The 14,172-nt window shown below is 37.0% G+C and overlaps 1 protein-coding gene and 1 pseudogene across 3 annotated transcripts in view; both read right to left on the minus strand.

Annotated features, from left to right (window-relative positions):
- Positions 1 to 2,195: 2,195 nt before the first annotated feature.
- Positions 2,196 to 14,172, minus strand: part of TMX1 (thioredoxin related transmembrane protein 1) — a 12,598-nt gene continuing 621 nt past the window's right edge. Inside the window, exons 2-9 of one of the 3 annotated variants that reach the window (XM_029951308.1) lie at positions 13,142 to 13,257; positions 11,482 to 11,527; positions 9,104 to 9,232; positions 7,119 to 7,164; positions 6,913 to 7,014; positions 6,730 to 6,796; positions 5,744 to 5,829; positions 3,796 to 3,924 (exon numbers count right to left, since the gene is read on the minus strand). In XM_029951308.1, coding sequence (XP_029807168.1) covers positions 3,892 to 3,924; positions 5,744 to 5,829; positions 6,730 to 6,796; positions 6,913 to 7,014; positions 7,119 to 7,164; positions 9,104 to 9,232; positions 11,482 to 11,527; positions 13,142 to 13,257 — 625 coding nt within the window. In that variant the 3' untranslated portion in view covers positions 3,796 to 3,891. Of the gene's footprint in view, positions 3,925 to 5,743; positions 5,830 to 6,729; positions 6,797 to 6,912; positions 7,015 to 7,118; positions 7,165 to 9,103; positions 9,233 to 11,481; positions 11,528 to 13,141; positions 13,258 to 14,172 lie in introns of all 3 variants that reach the window. The other 2 variants (XM_029951307.1, XM_029951309.1) reach the window with 2 other exon arrangements.
- Positions 12,636 to 12,778, minus strand: LOC115303168 (annotated as a pseudogene).

Consider the following 14,172-nt stretch of genomic DNA (forward strand, 5'->3'; position numbering starts at 1 on the left):
TTAAGGACATATTTTAGGGGTGCCCGGGTGGCTTAGTAGTTTAAGCGTCTGACTTCAGCTCAGGTCATGATCTTGCGGTCTGTGAGTTCTAGACCCGCATTGGGCTCTGTACTGACAGCTCAGAGCCTGGAGCCTGCTTCAGATTCTGTGTCTCCCTCTCTCTGCTCCTCCCCTGTTTGCACTCTTTCTCTCAAAATAAATAAATAAACATTAAAGAAATTAATAAAATTAAATTAACCTCTCCTTTCATACAAAACAAATTAAAATAAAAAGGATATATTTTAGATCTGTTCAGATAACTTTACTACTTATGTATTATCAAACTTCCAATTTAATTTGCTGTTCTAGTTTCAACGGTTTTAAAACAAATGCGGATGTTGTTAGATATGCAATATATAGCCAAATCTCTAAGTTCTATATTTAAAATTTTACTTTTAAAATTAAACAATTACTCCATAGGACCACTCATTTAAATCCCATCCCAAATTAATTATCTTTTTCATAAAAGGTCCCTATCAAAAGTAATTTGGCAATCATACCTCAATAAAACTGGAAAGAAATAATTTATTGAAAGAATCCTACCTTAAACTAGTGTGATGCCTCAGAATATCCTAGGTAATCTTAAAATGAGTTAAAATGTTTATTCAAAAATGTTAATCTTATAATATAAATAAGTCCAGAACTATGACTTTGATGCATGGAGCTAAATAAGGACACAACTGACGTGACAGAAAACTGCTTTCAAAAGCATCATTGACAAATGAAACTGGACCACTTTCTCACACTACACACAAAAACAAACTCAAAATGGATTAAAGACCTAAATGGGAGACCCGAAACTGTAAAACTTCTAGAAAAAAACAGGCAATAATTTCGCTGACATCAGCCTTAGCAACATTTGCTAGATATGTCTCTTCAGGCAAGGGAGATACAAGTAAGAATAAAGTATTGGGACTACATCAAAATAAGCAGCTTTTGCACAGCAACAGAAACTATCAAAAAGATAAAAAGGCAACTGACCGAATGAGAAAATGTATATTTGTAAATTATCTATCCAATAAGAGCCTAATATCCAAAATATATAAAGAATTCATACAAGGCAACACCAAAAACACCCAAGTAATCCTATTAAAATAATGGGCAGAGGACCTGACTACACAATTTCCCAGACGCAGTGATGGCCAACACACACGTGAAGAGGTCCAGCATCACTGATCCTCAGGGAAATGCAAATCAAAACCACAATGAGGTATCACCTTACACCTGTCAGAATGGCTAGACTCAAAAAGACACGAGACAACAAATGTTGGCAAGGATGTGGAGAGAAAAGAACCCTCATGAAAGGAAGCTAATACATACACAGGAATCTTCATGAAAACGTTTGTCATTCTTTCTGATCTAGGCAGTATGTGGCAGAACTGCACTTGTATTTAAAGGTTTATTTTTGAAAGAGTGCACAACTGGCAGAGGGGCAGTGAAAGGGGGTTGTGGCCGAAGATCTGAAGCTGGCTCTCTGACAGCAGCAAGCCCTATACAGGGCTTGAACTCAGGAATCACAAGATTATAACCTGAGCTGAAGTCAGACACTTAACCAACTGAGCCAACAGGCAGCCCTAGAACTGCAATTTCCCTTGGAGTGATCAGATTTTTACACTTCCATGTTAGCACTGAATAATTATTAGGGGGACAGGGAGCAGAGTTCTCCAGGATGCTGATATCATACCTTAATCTGTCCTAAGATTTATAACTGACTGCCATGTTGAACACCCTTAACCCAATAATGGAAACAAAAAGGACCTGTTAGAGGAAAAATGATCCTGTAGTTTCTGTATGCCTCTGGTATGACAAAAAATTTATTCAGGTCTCTAGAGTCACAATCCTGAAGAAATGCAAGACCACCTGTTTTCTGAAATATCATGTCTCTACCTATTCAGGTTACTTTAAATTTTCCGTATATATAGTATTTTGTAATTAAGAACTTAAAATCTATGTCTCGTATACTAGAACACTACAAAGTGGAACACCTGATTAGTGAGTACTATTTTCCTCTATCATCTCAAATAACAAAAAAATGCGTAGGACTTTTGATTATACAAATCAAGAACAGAGTGCACACCTATTCATCTGAACATTGATAAATACAAAGTAATGAAGCATTTCTAAATATGCAACTAGAAATCACACTTGTCTCCAGCTTTAGTGAAGTGCTTAGAAAAGTTTATTTTGTGCTTAGCCTATTTTTCTAAATCATCACAAAATTACTATACATCCAAAACTCTTCAATGGTAGAATATTTAATATTTAAAGGCAAGGCCTTTAAAGAAAACTGTTGTACATTATGATACTTTCTAAGTCTAATGGATTCACACAGCAGCAGAATCTAGACAAAAGGGGACGTTACAGAAATTGTCTATCACACAATGGGCAAGTGATTCACTCTGAGTTACCATTTTTCCGCTTCCTGTGGCAGTTCTTACTGCCACCCAACACCCCACCCCTCTGTGGCGTAAGGCGGAAGCTCTGTGCTCTCTCTGAAGTGTACGCTTCTATTAAATGTGCCATCCTGCTGATGCCCACCTGTGAAATACTATACAAAAGTACAGCAGAATACAGACTTTGTGTTCCAAAACCTAAGAATGCTACGATTTTTAAACATCAAGCATACAGACTTCGTAAAATCAATTAAGAACTTTCTATGTAACGATGAATATACAGTGAAAACATACACTAGAAGATGCTTTTTCCTGAGTAGAATGATAACTTTATTTTATATCAAATTAAGCTTCTATGAATTTTCAAAATGTAAAATATCAAGGCTTTTCTATGAGATCAAATAAAAATCAGGAATGTTCACCTTCATATGCAAAACAAAATAAAAACGAAAGGAAGCTCAAGTAGAGGTTCAACAGAATGACATAAAATCTGAAATGAGTGGCCAAAATTTTAAATTATCAGTAAACAGCTCTTTAATTTTAAGGAACCCTCAGTAAACTTCGGTTTGAAACAACAAAAAAGGGCTATTTATTAAAGCATGTAAAATGTTTCCAGAAAATTATCCAATTTAGAAAATAAACCATACAGTGAACAGAGGGGAACAGAAAAGGCAACCAGCCTTTAAAGGAATCAGGACAACACCATGGACTTTTATAAAAACTTTCTAAACCAGGAGAATATCCTGTATTATCATGTGTAGAAAACTAATTAAAGCAAGGTAATCTTTATTAGTTGCGTAATCTAAAAATATGAAGAAATTTTGGACTGTATTTCTGAAATGACCAGAGTTGTCATTGAAACACACATTTCTTGAGTCAATGGGCAAAGTTCCCACTTATGGGAAATATGTTCTTTTTTTCACACAGTGAAACTGAGAAAAATTATATCAAATGAGAAATCTTCTCCAAAGTAATCTCCTAAAATACCTCAATAATGGAATACTCGGGAAATGTAATTTTTCAACTCAGAAGACCTGAAACAGATTATTAAATAAACATACTCAAACCTTATTGCTTGGCACCAGAGTTTTCAAAAATTAAATTGTTTAAACCATCATACTGGTGTTCTTAAATCCTATTTCAAACTTTTTTATGTAGTGCTACTTTTATTTTCTGAAGATAGCCTGTCCAATCTAATGACAATCTAGACTGAACCCTGCAATGTACAAGCATGTCACAGTTTACTTCAAACCAGAAGAAATGACCCATCTTCTATTTCTGCCCAAATCATATTATGGTATTTATAAAAATTAACTAGGATTTATCTGTGGACATGAAGGACCCACAGAACGCTGTCTTATGGTGTTCTGTGGAATGTCTTTGTTTGTTCCTTCTTTACTTCCTGCTTCGTCTTCTGAAACATCTTCTTCATCAGCCTCTTGTTCCTCCTCCAGTTTTTTCAAAGGTTGAGAAGATTCTGGTAATAATTTTTCTTAAAAATAAAGACCAGAAGGAATTACGGGGTACAAACTTCCAGTGATAACTTAAGTACAAAGATGAAAAACACAGCATAGGGAATATAGTCAGTAATACTATAATCACAGACAGACAACATTCATGGTGAGTATTAAAACAAAAAAAGATAAAGACCCAGAAATGCATTTTTTTTTTGTTGATGCACTAGTGTTGCAATAGAGTAAAATCAAGACACGATTCATAGGCCCATAAACTGCTTTGCCATTTATTTATCAATGATAAGTTTCAATTTCCAAAAGGAAAACAAGTTACCTTTAAGAATAAGTGATACCATAAAAATAAAAATTGGTTTGAAAGATCCATTTTATTTACCAAATTCATTGTAATTACCTGCCTGTTTATAAATTGATCCAACACTAACAAACCAGAATTAAGGCTGTGAATGTGGATGTTTTAAGATATACCACATTATATTACATATGTTATATTAATTTGCTCTTAAATCTTCTACTTAAGAAGTACACTGAAACAAACTTCAACACTACCCTTGTTCCAGTTCCTAAGTGAACAGGAATCAGACATTTACGACTGAAGGTTTTATTCCTATCTATTGGTTTTTTTTCTCCAAGAGGTTTCACAAGTATGCTTCCTCTTCCTCACATACATAGTTTTATTAAGGTATAATTATAAATAATAAATGTATAAAGCTTAGACATACAGTTCAATGAGTTTTTAACTATGTACACATACACACACACACACACACACACACACACACACACACCCGCTTTTCCTTTTTTTTTTTTTTACAGGACTTGTTGCTAGTTAACTTAAACTTTGAACACACCATGTTACTGAGATACTGAACACAGAATTGGGCCAAGAGGCTTTAGTCTGCCCAGGGATCCTAGCAGAGTAGGGAGGCCCGAGGGTGTAAGGCAGAAGAAAACACTGGAAGAAATGACCGCATGGTGGGCACTCTGGTTTGGTCTGAAGTTGTTCTTTCTGTTGGGTTAATGGCCCCTTCCCTGTACCACACCTCATGTCGCTGCGGGGGGCACTACAGCTCACAACAGTGGTTTCCCACGGGGGTGGTCCTGCTCCCCCGACCCCACCACTGCTAAGGAACACTTAGCACTGTCTGGAGAGAGTTTCGTTGTCACCACTAAGAGGAGCGGTGCTGTTGCCAACGTGTGGGATAATGCTGAACATCCAACACTTTACAAATGACAGTCTGTCACAAGTAAGAATTATCCAGCTCTGAAGGTAAAAAGTGTCCAGGTTGAGAAACCCTGGTTTACATGGATTGTTCCAAAAAGTGAGCTCTTTACATGGGTAGAGTGCACCAGAAGTTTTCCAAAAGATAGGGGGGTGCAGGGAAAAAGCATCCTTCTTACTCTGGATTGTGAGCTACTGCTTTCTTAGTCATTTTATGCTAAGGGCTGAAAAGAGCAAAAACAGAGCAGGGAATGGCATGGAAAACTAAGCAATTCAAAAACACGAGGCTGAACATTTGAGCCCAAAGACCCAGTCAACTCTGCTCTCGGACTTCCTTGCTACATGAAACAATAAACTCCAATTTTGCTTAGAGCTAAGAATGAGCTGGGTCTCTCCTTAGCAATTCAACATCTAAGCTAAACACAGACATTGGAAAACAACTCAAAACACATGCCCTGCTATAGGAGGGCCAGTATCATATTAAAGTGTGGGTTAATGTTTATCAGTTGTGCCACATATTACTTGAAACAAATTTACTGTTAGGTTTAAGGTTTTTCAATGATATAAATATTACATCCATCAACTTTTAAATTGTCTCTTAAGTAACCTGTGCTCACATTTCTTTCCCTACAGGTCAGTGGCTCTTGCTGGATAGAATGAATGCTTCCCCTGTACACGTCCTGTTCAGTATTGATGCAATTATCTAAGAAATGAAAAGATAATCTGCCAGCTATCCAATGGACAAGGTAACCTGTAAATGCAATCTTGACTGATTTCATTTCAGGAGTTCTGACCTCAATATATCCTAAAGTCACGAAAGGCAGCACAATGAAAATGTCACGTCCACAGTCTACTTTAGGCTCTACTCTCTACTCTGTCACTTCTTTGTGACCCTGGAAAAATAGTTCATCTCTCTGAGTCTTACTTTCCCCAACCACAAAATAAAGAGTATCACTCATGCAATCTAGAGAGCTGCTGAAAAGTGACTAGGATGTCACAAAGTGACTGAAATGGCAGCAAAAGGGCTTCCCTAACAGTGTAATTTTCAAGATTAAAAACAAATGCTGATAGTCAATTACAGTAAGTCAGATAGCAGTGAATACTTCTAATTGTATCAACTCATCTTGCAGTACAGTGTCAATGCAAATCCTGAATCAGCTACAGCAACTACTTTCCCCAATATCCTACCAGAAAAACTTAGACTTGGCTACAATACAAAAAAATCTTCAAATGTGGTCACTATAATAATGAATGACTTCCAGAGTAGAATATATTCAATGTTTTCTGACTCAAGTATACTAAAGTGGATCCATGAATATCATGAAATTTTCAAATAAAATGACATCAGATCAGTGATAAGTATCTGCAAGTTATACGCAATGTTAAAAGTCTCCACATTACAAAAGCCAAGAAAATAACGAGGCTCCAAAATCCACCAGGCTAGCATTCTTACATGAAATATATATCCTGCCCTTTCTGATGTAAACTACTATTCCACATTTAGAAACCTAATCTAGACAGGCAACTCGCTGTCTGTGTGATTGTGTTCACAGAAATGAACAGAATTATAGCAATAAAAAATAAACATTAAAAATATACTTACTGGAAGGGTATGGCTGTGCTCTACGCCTTTTTGAAGGAAAAAGGCAATCTGCCACAAATATCATACACTGCAAAAATAAACACAAGAAGTCTGAATGTGTATGATAGAGCTTAGTGTACCTACATTCGATCATCAGATTTTAAAATATTTTTCTTCCAGGTACTCTGAAAATGAAATACTTACAAGTCCCAATAACAGTCCTGAAAGCAGAGTTGCTAAAGCAAAAACTGTATATGATCCCCAAACTGGCAACCCAAGATCTTCAATAAAATAGTTATGGCAAGTCTAAAATCAAAAGGAAAAGAAAAAAACTTTAAAAACCCGGTTGTTTAAAAATCAGGGGTAGTGTCAAAAATGTTCTAAATAGAAATAAAAACTCTAGCCCATACCCTGATCCACATAGATAGCTGAAAGAGTGCGGACATACTACTCATCCTGAAAGAAAAGAGGATAAAAAACTGAATTAAGATACGTACCTTTGAAAGAAATTGTGTACATATCAAGATCTTCTATTATTCAGTCTACAATTTCCTAACAGATTTTATTGCTGGTGTTAATCAAGATTAGTGATACATCACTGACTTCAAGCTGTATTAAGAATTTCTGTCAATGAAAATTAACAGTTCTTGAACTGCTATCATTATGGGATGTCCTCATAAATAAAACACTTGGTAACTTTTTCCTTTTCCTACTACTTTGACATTAGCCTTACACCTTTCATCTGATTTCTCCAATATACTCTGCCAAATAGGTTACAAGCTCTTGGGAACCGCTGGCTAAAGTCAAGTGTACTGTAAGCAAATGGCAACTCTTATTCACCCTTAAAATCCTCCAAAGAATAAGCAGAGAACAGAGCCTGAAGGAAGAACTGGGTATATTTGTTGAACTGATCCTTCCCACCTAAGAATTACTCCACTTTTGTATTAAAATTAAATAATTTTAATTTGTATTAGTTTGATATCTTTTGATGATATACAACAAAATTTCAAAGGAAATAAATGCTGAGACATCATATAAGCATCAATAATTATTATTTTCACACAAACCCACATAGTTTATACAGGCAGTTAGAAAAAAGCATGCTCTAAAACTAAGAACGGTTTGTTTCCTCTGTAGCACAAGGGTTGCCACCAACACATAAATCAATTCACACCTAAGCCAAAATTCCTGTACAAGGATGACCTACTCCGACTGCCCACCATGGGTGAGTGAATCTGCCGGCCCTAGAAGTGTCTCTCACTCGGTCCACCAACAAAAAAGGGATGGACTGCTGAATCCCTGAGGATTCAACAAACTTACAAGTAACCCCTTCTACAAAGGAGGGTAAGATTTGTCCAGGAGATTTCAAATTTAAAAAATCAGTTGCAATTTCTGTTTGGTACAAAAATGTGGTTCAATCATGTTGCTTCTGCCACACAAACTACAATATAGGAAAAAGGAACTGAAACATAAAGCAATGTGTAGCCTCACTATAATCAGCACAAATTAGATTCTATTAGGAATACCAGGGTATGGGGGTTCAGTAGGGGGAATTCTGACAGCTACAAGACACTGCAATTTACAGATTTTCATAGGAAAAGAGGGGAAAAGGAAAGGTGCTAAAGACAAAACTCTATTTCAAAATACTACTTAGGGCTGATCTTTCCTCCACTCCCAGAATCCAGATCATCTTTATCTCTTATACCGTTGGTGGAACAACTCCCCATCCTCCAGAGGCAAATGTGGTGAGGAGACAGGAAGAGGTAACTTAGCCAAAGCAGGATGAGTCCCTGGAGACCTCAGCAAAACTCAACGGATGTCTCTCAAATGGCCTGTGAGGCTTTATACCCCAATGGCTAGCTGGAAATATGCTTGCTATCTCCAATCCTTACTACTCCACATATCCAGCTGTGTATTAAGCCCAGTAGTTACTCATGCCATTAAGTTCAATGTTCATTCATCCTATTCAACCAAAAAATTATCAGATGGGCAGAACAATGCAATCACATTAAGAACTGAAATCTAGTGGTAGCAAGAATAAGTATATGTTTGAAGCTTCTCATTCAAATATGAAACTCAAATGACAGCTTTACAAATTACATTGCTCAGGAAGATCAATTCATTTTTGATGATACAAATGACCATTGTCTAGAGAGCTAAAATATTCCTGAAAAGGCTTTCAACTTAATTCCAGTGAATGCCTCCTTCTAGCTTAACAAGGATCAAAGTATTTGACTTAGAAGGAAAAGTCTAACTAAAAATATCACAGTAAATATGAATGTACCTTAAGAGCCCAAGAATTAAAACCAAGTATGAATGCTTTATTTCCACAAAATATAATTATCTGGTCCAATTAATTCTGAAATAAATAAAAGAAAACCTCCCTTGTACTTACAGAACAGAACCTGGACCAAACCATGATGATACAGGTTCAATACTCTTCCACTCTTTCTCACTTACAAAGTTGATGAAGTCCTTCTTAGTCCTTGGGCCCTGATAGCGCCTAAATTCACCATCCTTACAACTGAAGAGGATCAGAATTAAATATAAAACAGCACCAAGTAAATAAGCTTTGCATCTGTTTTGCTATTTCTTTAACCTCATTTTACAATCAATCCTTATTTTCAAAACCATTAGTAATGCACAAGTAACAAATTACACTAATTACCAATTTATAACATCTTGCAATTATACCTCAAAAAATGTGTAATGTGCATATTAAAAGCAAGACTATATGAAAAGTTGTTAGCATCTGGCATTTATTAGCTACTTTTAAGGTTAAAAACTTAAGGCATTTTTCTGGTATTTTCAGCCATAATCACATCATCTTAACCCTGCTCCTTTAAACTGCTGGAGGTATCTGGTAGCGTTTCCTTTCTTCCTATTTCAGTGATTCATTTGTTTGCTCTGCATTCTTCCGACATCCACCTCCTCCTTCCCCTTCCCAATGCATGGAGTTCTTATAGGGTCAAAAATGCTCTCCCTGCTCCCACAACTTCACTATTTCCAAACTACTCTAAATAATACTGCCAGTGTAGGGAACCTGGGTGGCTTAGTCAGTTAGGTGCCCGACTTCAACTCAGGTCATGATATCACGGTTCATGGGTTCCAGCCCTGTGTTGGGCTCTGTGCTGACAGCTCAGAGCCTGAAGCCTGCTTTGAATTCTGTGTTTCCTCCTCTCTGTGCCCCTTCCCTGCTTGTGTTCTATCTCTGTCTCTCAAAAATAAATAAATGTTAAAATAATACTGCGAATCTAATCATATAAAATACTTCATTTTTATCACTAAAGTGCAAAGATTTTCAAGAAGTCCCTACTACCTACAGCAGGGTTGGAGAATCCTTTAACCATTCAGTGACAAAGACTGAAGAAAGCCTCCACTCAAAAAAACAAAGTTTTGTAAAGACAATGGCATTTAAGCTATTTTGGAATAGGTAGGATTTCAACAGGCAAAAATTAGAACCAGTTAAGGGACAAGTAGAGAAAAGGACTGAGTGGAAAGGGACAGTAGCACTTTCGGGAGACAAAGAATATACATCTGAAAAGATACAAAAGGAGCAGGGGTGAATACAAAGGTACAGGGAAACAGATAGAAACATGAAAAAAAAAAAGATGCCAAAGAACAGTGAGACACAGAAACAAAAAACTGCCAACTTGCTTTCAGGACTTTAAAATGAGGAAAGAGGTTCCTGGCATTCAAGCTACCAGCTACATGAACTTTACGGTATAGAGCAGGTATAGGCATACATCAGAGGTATCACAGTACCAACCCAAGAAAACAATGATCACAATAAAGAAGGTCAAAAATGTTTTTGGTTTCCTAGTGCATATAAATGTTTACTATACTGTAGTCTATTAACTATGCAATAGCATTATGTCTAAAAAATTGTGCATACCTTCATTAAAAAATACTTTCTTGCTAAAAAATGCTAAGCATCATCTGAACTTTCAGCAAGCTGTAATCACTTATTAGGGACCATCAAAAAAACATAGTAATTAAAAAGTATGAAATACTTCAAGAATTTACCAAAATGTGACACAGAGACACAAAGTAAGCCACTGTTATTGGAAAAATGGTGCAGACAGACCCGCTTGATGTAAGGTTGCTACAAAGTTTCAATCTGTGAAAAATGCAGTATCTGTGTATGGTAAAATGAGGTATGTCTGCACAGATTTGAGATTTCCTGTCCCCAGTTTAGAAGATAAATTCAAACTAAAAGACCTGATACAGAAGACTACATAATCAGAAGGTTCATTCAGACTTAACACTCAACCATTTCACCTATTAATGTCTGAAGACTGAGTTACAGCCCTTTCTTAGCTAATTTTTCAACATACAATGTTTCTATTTATGACCGTTCATGAGATGATAAAAAAGGATGGAACTCTTACCTCTGCAGTCTTTTGAAAATTCTATCTCCGAGGCTGCGATTATATCCCCATATCCTCCAGGAACCACTCTACCCAGGGATTTTTTTTCTTGCCAAACTTTCTACAGAACTTACCACAAACCTGGGTTCATAATCATTTGCTGTGCTACATGGATCACACCATTTCATGTGAACATCACTCTCCAAAATAAATACAAACCTCTGAGATGAGGAACTATTTCACACATCATCCATCTACCTAAAGGCCTCTAGGATAGTATTCCGGACAAATTAAGCCTTAGTGAATATGATGCTCTTTGAACTGGATTCAGGCCAGGGGCCTCCCATTCTGATTATACTATGCTGCATCTTTCTCCATAACTACAGAATCTTCAAATACTTACTGATAGATAGTAGGAAGGGCAGTTATGATAAATCGTCCACTCAGTCCTAAAAATAAGGCAAGATTAGAAATAAATACTAGAAAGGACACGACACATTTAATATGAGCCAACAATCACTTATTACTTAAAAATGGATTCTGAATTATTTCAATACTAATAGGGAATGAATATGAAACAATACCTAAAAATAGATGAGCTTTGTAACAATGAAAAAAATCCCAGTATGTACATCAAGCAGCTTTAAAATCAACACTACTGTAGATTATCTCAATTAAAAGTATGTAAGGCTTGATTACTGAAGATATCTGTGAATATATATATTAACATTTGATCAATCATACCACTATGTGATAAGATTATCAGTAATAAACCATAGGGTAGCACAATATAACAGTAGTCTTACACCTAAAATCAAATGAAATTCCATCTGCCATTCAAGAAACAAAAGCAGAAAAAAAAAGAAACAACAACAGAGTTTAAGATGTTAAAAATGGAAAATATTTTCAATCTTTCTTAAGATGAGCAGTAATAATATTACTAACCATGTGTTAAGCTCTAAAATAACTGGGAGTTCATCCCTCTATGCCTCAGTTTTCTCATAAGACCTAACTCACAAGGTTGCATAAGGATTATACAATAAATGCAAAACACTTGGAGCAGTGCCTGTACTAAGTAAGTGCTCAATAAATATTAGCGATTACTACGATCTGGGATGGGAACAGAATCAACAACCCAGGTTTATTTGTGACCAAGATCAGGTTAAGATGAGGCTGGTCTAAGAAAGGAGCATCCTTACGAGCGGCACCTGCCACTTGTTCAGGGGGCCAAGTCAAGAGTGTATTTGACCCCACAAACATGAGGGCTTTGTATTAAAGAGCATGTCTTCAAATCACAGGTTACTAAATTTGAAACCCAATTAAGAGATTGGGATCACTTGTCAGAGAATGTGCCCTTGGCTCTACAAAAAAACCTCACCCACATGCTCCTTATTCTGAAGCTTGGAATATGGATGCAAATGGTGGTTTGGCCAATGCCCGCCTAAACCACGGCATTCTAGAACTTCTCAGAGGCATCTTACATGCTAGTCTGGAGTCTGGTATACAAAGGAAAGAAAAAGATCAAACACAGTTATATGGGTAAGAACGAGGAGAGGGCACAGTCTCCAAGGTCCCTTAAAGCAACACCTAAAAGGAATAAAGGAATGAGCTGCATAGACAACCACGGAATCTGCTTTTTGTAGCCAATGCACAAGGATCCGCATGAGAGAGGTGGGTGAGTCAGCCTATAAGTACTGCAGAGAGTTATGCAGTTATGGTTTGTGGTTTTTTTTTAATGATATTTATTTTTTGAGAGAAAGAGAAACAGAAAAAGACAGAGTTCAAGCAGGGGAGGGGCAGATAGAGAGAGAGAGAGAGACACAGAATCCGAAGCAGGCTCCAGGCTCTGAGTTGTCAGCACAGAGCTGGACACGGGGCTCAAATCCACAAACCATGAGATCATGACCTGAGCCGACTTGGATGCTCAACGGACTGAGCCACCCAGGCACCCCTGACAGTTATGTTTTTAAAACCTAACGAAAAGTAGTTAAGACCAAGTGATGTGGCAAACAGGATGAACAAATCAACCCAATATGCAAAGACTAACCACAGACTTACAGTACCTGGCTGCTCTGTGACGTCAACTTTTGCAACATTAACCTCAAGATCTTCTCCCCATTCAGCAAAACTTTCCCATTCTGGTTGAAGATTCTGACAAGCAGGACACCATGGAGCATAACTAAGAAATACAGTTAAAAAAAAAAAGTTAAGCATTCTAATATGACCAAATAGATATAAAAATTCTAAATATGTAGTTTGTGAAGACTATTTTATACTAAAACAAGATAGCAAAGTGATTAATCTTGTGAAGATGAAAGAGTTTTTTAACTGTGGGACTAACATTCTGGAAATCAAAACTGTAACTGATGATGCTCGTCACATAAAAGTAATTCTGAGAACAAGTTCTTCAGACACAAAAATAAGTTCACATGCCAGTCTTTTTTTTTTTTAATTAGTTTATTTATTTTGAGAGGGAGAGAGTGTGCCCATTTGTTTGAGCAGAGGAGAAGCAGAGAGACAGAGAGACGGAGGGAGAGCTCCAAGCTCAGCATGGAGCCCGAAGCTGGGCCTGATCTCATGTCTGTGGGATCATGACCTAAGCCGAAATCAGGAGTCAGATGCTCAACCGAAGATCAATGAACTGAGTCACCCAGGAGCCCCCAAAACAGCTCGTTCAAAACCTCTGAATTTCTCTATGAATTTCTGGCGGCTACCAGAAAACTCGAAACCAAATTTGGAGTTCACCCGTTTGAGTAATTTGCAATGAAGGAGTCACAAAGGCAAGGTACTAGTAGGAGAAAAATAGGAAGTGCCCAGTGCTGTGGTGAAAAAGGAAATGCATTCCCCTTCTTAAGAGGGGAACCGCCACTCAGCAAGACTGCCAGGGGGGGATTTCAGGCTAGACGGCAGGCTCTATCTTATTTAAAAGAAGCTGAAAATCTGCACTGATGTAAAAATGTTACCTCAAAACTTAACCCAGACACAAACACCAGATAGGCAGTACAAAACTCCTTTGGCCACTCCTTAGCCAGCCAGTTTCTAAGACCTCAGGTTTACAAATCTATGGCCAAGTTTATTAGCATTTTAATTACTC

Source organism: Suricata suricatta, chromosome 9, assembly GCF_006229205.1.
Source record: "Suricata suricatta isolate VVHF042 chromosome 9, meerkat_22Aug2017_6uvM2_HiC, whole genome shotgun sequence".
NCBI lineage: Eukaryota > Metazoa > Chordata > Mammalia > Carnivora > Herpestidae > Suricata > Suricata suricatta.